General features: G+C 47.3%; 1 protein-coding gene across 1 annotated transcript in view; it reads right to left on the bottom strand.

The window, feature by feature from the left end:
- Positions 1 to 1,070: 1,070 nt before the first annotated feature.
- Positions 1,071 to 7,378, bottom strand: part of CLPB (ClpB family mitochondrial disaggregase) — a 71,402-nt gene continuing 65,094 nt past the window's right edge. The window contains exons 14-16 of the mRNA XM_075198349.1: positions 5,707 to 5,826; positions 3,278 to 3,382; positions 1,071 to 3,133 (exon numbers count right to left, since the gene is read on the bottom strand). Of these exons, the coding sequence (XP_075054450.1) occupies positions 2,885 to 3,133; positions 3,278 to 3,382; positions 5,707 to 5,826 (474 nt within the window). The 3' untranslated portion in view covers positions 1,071 to 2,884. The remainder of the gene's footprint in view (positions 3,134 to 3,277; positions 3,383 to 5,706; positions 5,827 to 7,378) is intronic.

Genomic DNA, 7,378 nt, shown 5'->3' with positions numbered 1-7,378 from the left:
GACAGAACACCTCTGTGAGCAATCGTGGCCGCAAACTACAACTCCCATCATCCACTGTAAACATCTAAAAGTGTCTCTCCCCGGTGACATCATCACCAAGATGCCAGTTTGTATCTGAACAGCCAACATCTGCAGAGAAGGTAACACAAAATGTGTGTACAGTGCCAGAGCTGCACAGCAGTGTCCGATACCCAAAACAACCGCGCTAAACAACATCAGCCCACAGGACGGACATCGCTGGATCTTCTAAACCTCACAGGTATCGGGTGTATCTGGGATTAATATATTTAATGGAGTCACTTGTGCGACGCTGACATAGTTGGGGGGATACAGCACATCAGTACTCTCCGTACCATGTTCTGCATTAAGTTCCTCTGTATGTGACCATTAATAACACCCGATCTTCCTTACGTCTCCTGAGCCTGGGAAAATGTTCCAGAATTAATGTGAAGTTGGTGGAAAGTTGTTGAATCCCAAACCATTATTATAACACTGGTCATTGATAAGGGAAGAGCTCTGGGCTCCTGTACATAGAACAATACGTAACATCATTCACTATCTCCTCACTAAGGACCGGTCTCGGGGCATTGAGGGTCCTCTGTTTGGACAAGGGGGATTAGATGCCCAGGTTTATATAGATTTACATGCACCTATGAGACAGCTGAACCCTGGAAATACCAGTACTGACCTCTGCAGGATGAGAGGATGATGCAATATCATTATAAGTTATATATCACACATCCTCATCCAGCTTATTCTACACAACAGCGGGTTGTGTCCAAACAAAACATTTGGGGGATTTGTTGGGTAAACCTGTGATCTCCACATAAGGTCCCTAAAACATATTATTATTGTTCTTTAAGAGCAAATACGTCGTCCGCTTTTATTCCTAATATAGAGATTCTAACAACACAGGTTCTGGTAAACGCCGGGAGTCACCTCGGATTAAATGTCACCGTGGACATTAAATGTCACACAGACCTTTGCGCGGATTTCCTGCATTTTTATATAATTGAAATAACTATCACAGTGTTAGAAAAATACAATTTCAGACTTTGTAAAACAAGAAATAGAATCTGAATTTCTTTTATTCTCATAAATTGTATATTCCAGATCCTCAACCCACTGTAGAGTGGATGAAATGTATAATAAGCCTCTGAAACCTGCCGTAACTGGATTGTTAGCTTTTCAGTCAAGGACTGCCTGTGACAATCATGTTAGTGCAATGGTAAAGCAGCGTTTAACTCATTTGCTTAAACTGGGGTCTGGGGTCTGCAGCTGGTGGAGAATTAACATTGTAATGTAATTTGGGTTGTTTGCTGGTGAATCAGCGGCTCAGCAGGACACCTGAACTCAGGGGGAGAAGACAATGATGGGGGGGGGGGGGGGGTATTACTGACAACGGCTGATGGGGCAGTTGTGTTACATTAATGGATGGGAAAGTAATGGGGGAAAATAATAATGTTTCCATCTAATACTTTCCTGGATGTAATGTCAGTGTAAACGTTTTGGGATTAGGTCCAACAAACGAAGCCGCTGGCTGTAGCTGCCGTTACCACAGTATTAAATACTGACCATTCTTATAGAAAGCGGAGATTTCAGAACAGAATAAGATTATTATACGGTCGGCACTGGACACACGGACTCTGCACCCCGGTGTTATCAAGTACTGAAACCTGTCGTGTAACGGTGTGACATGCTGGGACTTGCAGTTCTCCACAATAGCTGGGAAGAATCAAATTATTGCCTAAGTTCTGTATCCGGACTAAGGGTCCGTCTGACGCTGGTTATACGGCGGGGGAGGGGGTTAATGGACAGCGGGGCGAGAATTAATGATTATCAGAGGCCCTCTCATGTCCAGTCTGATACTCCGTCCTGGTGCTGATTATCTTAATAAATCACTCCAAGTACTTGTTCTTATTCTGCATGTATGCACAGTACCACTTCACTTCTTCTGTGTGTATTTTATTCTCAGTATCTATTATTTATATGTATGTATGTATGTATGTATGAGGTGCACAGTACAACTTCCCTGTGTGTATTTCATTCTCAGTATATGTTCTGTGTATGTCTGTTACACAGTACCACTTCTACTGCTCGGTGTCGGGCTATAAATCTCAGTAGGTTTTCTTCATGTGCAGGTAAATGTTGCGACACAATAAAATGTTTTCCTCTCAGCAGATTAGTTTATAAATCCGCAGCAGGACGGACGTGATATTTAGATGCGGACATGTTTCTACACAGTTGGCCGTAGAGCCGTTTTCACTTTTTCTCTCCGTTTTCAACTTTTCTCTCTGTCTATTAAATGTGATCACAGGCTGCCTTCCTGTGTGGGGGACGTGCAGCTATTTGGGGGGGGTTTGTATAACTATGTGGGAGGGTAGTGTGCCTTGTTACAGACACAATAGGACCCCCTGGATACAAGTGGATGGAGGGACAGAGTCCTACACATCTGACACTTCTGCTGTTAGATGGGGAGGTGGGGGATGTTATGCAGCATCGAGTCGGCAGCAAGTGATCCCTTATATACAGAATACACCATTGTGTCCATCTCCTTTATGACGTGAAATGTCGGTGTTTTAACTCAAAGTGATTTATGTTTAACATGGAGAAAAGAAACTGAGACAATTACCGTATCCGTGTCATATGTCCGAGGAGCGTATAACCTAAACATAACAACCTCGTCCCAGCACCAGCCACAGACCCCCCCACAACCCCTGATACCGGTCACCTTGTCTCATAACACTTCCAGCTTCCACCAGAGGGTAGCGCTATAGGCCACAATGATATAATGCCCCCAAACAGAGGTCCTCTGTCCCCACCCCAGTGACCCTACACCACAGTCACCGTGCCTCAGTCCTCCGTTCGGTGAACGTTCTACTATTCAGGAGAATGACATGTTCTCCAAGGCCGGCTCCATGATGTCCAGCTTCCGCCCCTTGCGGCCCTGCTCCACTATTTCCAGCCGCAGACGGGGCACCTTCGTATTTCCCTCACCCTCGTCCTGGTCAGGCCCTGGGCCCTTCAGTAGGTGCTTGTCCGAGTCCTCCACCGTGATCTTCAGCGTACAGCCCTGCGGCAGGAGGTCCTGCTCGTACGCGGCCGCCAGCTGGTTGACCACCCGTCTCTCCACCTGAGGGATAGACCATCGTCATGTATGATAAATACAGAGGATAGAGGTCAAGCTCATGGTACGTCTACAGGGAGAACAGGAACGAGATCTCCTCTATCTGTAGTACACTGTTAAACCTGTATTACACAGCAGCAGCAGCGGTACCTCGTGTTTAATGGAGCGAGCGCCGTAATGTACGTTGTATCCGTCCGCCAGTACATCCATCACGTCGCGGTCCCAGAGCAGTGTGATATCGTGACGCTGTTTGGCCTGAGGGGAGAAACACAAGAGAGAGTGTAAGGAGCGGGTGCCACAGTCATCCCAAAAGAGGGGCGAAGCAGGCGACAGCGGAACCTGTCAAATCCTAATTCTCTGTCTCTGGTCAAAAACAGGACATCGCTGAACTACGGACGCTGCAGTGCAGGAATACAGGACGGAGACTGTTCACAAGAAGGAATAATAACACTTGAGATGTCATTATAATACGTAAAAAGTTCTACATAAAAACGTTAAAGATTAGTTCCTACAAAGAAGATTTAGATGTTACACAGTTAAGTACGGACTACAGAGGTCTTTATTCATTCTGGGTACCTGCTGTAGATCACACCACATTGCTCTAGACTGTAAGCTCCTGGGACCATAGATTCTAGTGGTTATAACGGCTACTTATACTGCTTGGTCTGTTCTGCACTGGGGAGATGCGGTGCTTTATAACTATTATAGGTGGGGCCGCAGCAGAACGTCTCCACCACTTACATTGTCTAACTCCACTGTCAATCACTGGTACTGCTCTCTGCTATCACCATGTCATGTGACTTCTCTACGCACATGGCACAATTATCACAAGTGAAAAGGGGTCATGTGGGGCATGAGATACTGGCGAGGAGGTGGGGGCATTAGGGCACAGGTTGGGGTAACTGTTGCTCACCCATTATAGTAATGTTATGTAATATGAAAAGAGAAGTGATCAGAGCATGGACTTTATGTATTTTTAATTCTGTAATTTAACAGGGGCGGAGCAGGAGGTGGGAGATGACGGCGACTGAAGTGTCCCGCCCACAACGTTCTGCACAGAATATAGAGTTCATAGTTTCAGCCCTGCCCCCATCATGGGTAACCCACCGCCATCCTCACGGCGCAACGGCAGGACGCAGAGAGCGGCGCTCCGAGTCACTAAAACTTCATTATCAAAGTAATGACGTTTTAGTGGCGGAGCCCCCACAATCTGTGCCCGGTATAATACAGCTATAACTGTACATAACAGCCATGGGCGGTAGTCCGCTCCCTGAATGACAGCACTGTTCCGGGCAGGGTAAACGTCTGTACAATGCCCAACACAACAGTCTATTCTCTGCTAATCAGCCGGGCCCCCAGGACCCCCTCCCAGGTCACCCAGAGAGTAATAATCCCTCTGGTTCACCAGCAATTACCAAGTGTCATCTGTCTGAACCTACCCAGGATTAACCCCTCCACCACCGAGATACTGAACAACAGACTGACCTCTGTTTCCTCAAGAGCTGGCAATCTAATCCCAGAGCACATAACAGAGACATCTCCCTCCTGCGTCACACACGCATCCAGTGGTGACAATCTTACAATGACAATATCCTCATGTCCAGTCTGGCGCACTTCCCCACTGATCCATGTACCTCTCTGCAGCACACAGACAGAGCGGTTCAGTGATCAAGACCCCGGGTCCGGTCTAAATGGGCTCATACACTTCTCCACCTCCCTGACCGCCAGCCACTGGGTCAGACAGGGAAGAGCTACTAATGATGTAGCACAACCCAGCAACAGCAAGAAGATCGGGGTCCTCTACTTCTTAAAAACCATTGTAAGTTATTGAGCTATAAGAGAATTTGGGGGATACTGCAACAAAGCAGAGTCTCCGACTCCCAAGTCTCATATTATGACTGTGGACTGATCTCTACCACTGACAAGACCACCCAAAGATTATAACAATAATTAGCGGTGCCTTGTTCCAGTAATTACCAAGCTGTGTCTATATTTAGGGACGGGCACACTGAGAAGAAGATGGGAACGCTCCTTGTGTTAACCAGCGGAGAGCGGGTGACAAAGCCTCATTCTTACACACACGCTGCTTATTATTATAAAAGGTTTCCGCGAGTGTCTGGAGCACACTTGTAACCTCCTAGCTGTCCTCTGACACAGGACGGTTATTATCCGCTCCACGGGGAACGCTCAAACCCTCTGGTTGTCATGGAAACCCACGATTTTTGGGTCAGGTTCACAGTAGATTCTCTGGGACCATCACTTGTCCCTTAACAGCCATTCAGAGAAATCTGGAAACACTGTGAAGGTTGGAAGACAACTTGGCAGAAACCGCTTCGTTTTGGGTTAAAGGGGAACTGCGCGTTGTAGAGGACGCTGGACGAGTAAATAAAACATCTTATACACAGCAAAATATCTGTACTAGTAGCCGACCAGGGCAAGTAAAGATGCCACAGATTACATAGGCTTGTCAGGTGACAGTGGTCCTTTCCTACACGTGTCAGTTGTCTAAATTGAGGTCTTAATTCTCAGCCCTGTTAGACATGCATGTGAAAATCGTATCATCAGCTTAGTTATTTTACCTTTTTGGCCCAGGAGTTTAGTTCTTTTAAGACCAGCTGAGACAGCTCGGAGCGGCAGAAGGGCAGGAAAAAGACGATCTCGTTAATCCTCCCCAGGAACTCGTCCCTCCGGAAGTGCGCCTGTGTACGACAAGATAGGAAAATCTATTAAAGGCGCCCAAAACGTTAGGTACTAGATTGTATTGTTACAGAGATCATCCCTGATGCAATCATTCAGGTCCATTTAGCCCCATATGTGCATTCCTTCTACACGCATGGAGCAGAACTCCATTCATGTGTTCAAAATTCCACAGCCCCAGACAGTCAGCGTACAAACATAGATAAACATAATATAATAACACAAAGGATACAAAGTACACATTCCATATGCACAGAAGAAAACATAAAACATAACATTCAAGGTGGACAAAGATGGAGCAAACAGAGACGTAGAGTAAGGCAAGGCCCTGCTCATAAGAGCTTACAATCTAGAGGGAGGGGTGGCAGACACAGTAGAAGTAAACAGGATATGAGTGGGCGCTGCGGATGAACATGGAGGTAGGGTAGGTTCGGCAATAGTGAGGAGGTGGGTTTGGAGATTGGGGGACAGTTCCACAGGTGGGGAGCAGCACAAAAGAAGTCTCGTAGATGGGAGCGAGAGGATCTAATGAGGGGGGAAGAGAGGCAGAGGTAGGTGGTTGAGTGGAGTGGACGAGCTGGGGTGCATCTCGTTATACGTATAAGGGGGGGGGGGGGGCGCGGGTGAGGATGCTTGGCCTGAATTCAGGAAGTAATGGGGGAGCCAGCGAACGCTGGGAGAGGAAGACCAGTCCGGCCGCAGTATTCAGGATGGGTTGTAAAGGCCGGGGAACAGCGTGACGGTAACGTGACTTCAATGCGGATTCTGCATTTCAAAAGAGTGTTGTACATTTTATTATTTCCCATCACACACACACAGGTCCATCTTTATCAGCAGATAATTACCCCAGCAGTATGTATGTGGGAGGGAACCGGAGCAGAGAACATACAAACCCACACAGATAAGGTTGTGGTTAGATTAGAACTCATGGCCTCAGCACAATGCTAATCGCTGCCACGGTGTGCGTACAACAGATCTATAGATCTCTATCCAGTTCCTGTACATATCATATAGCCGCCTACGTCTGTCCTTGCTCTGCGTGTGTCATGTATGTGGTGTGTTAATGAGAACAGGACCTGTATGTATCCATCATTCTCCTGTAATCCCATCAGGAACAGGCTGTCCGCTCGGAGCCTCCAGGAGGCCGGTCTCTGGGGCTATGACAACAGCAGCAGATGCAGCTAAACTGAATTATCCGGCTGGGCAGAGCGGATCTGGATATACTCAGAGTCATACACTGGGGGGGGGGGGGGGGGGGAGACGTGTGCCAGTCATGTGTGTACAGGAGACCAGGCGAAGGGTTCCTGCACAGAACAATAAACGCCAACCCCCATGACTGTCAATGTGCAGTGACCGGCGATGGACGGAACGTTCCGATGGTTGCTGTGTTCAGATAATAACCCCCTCCCCAATGTGTCCAGACCAGGAGATCTCCCCCAATGTCAGGACTCTCACCAGCGATCAATACTGGGGATGGTAATACACAAATAACTATACTATAACTAAGCTTAAGGCTGGACCTTACAGACAATTACAGGAGAAGTATAAACCAGG

This window comes from Mixophyes fleayi, chromosome 2 (assembly GCF_038048845.1).
Source record: "Mixophyes fleayi isolate aMixFle1 chromosome 2, aMixFle1.hap1, whole genome shotgun sequence".
Lineage (NCBI taxonomy): Eukaryota > Metazoa > Chordata > Amphibia > Anura > Limnodynastidae > Mixophyes > Mixophyes fleayi.
The sequence above is the reverse complement of the archived record's forward strand: the minus strand, read 5'-3'. Positions and strand labels throughout refer to the sequence as shown.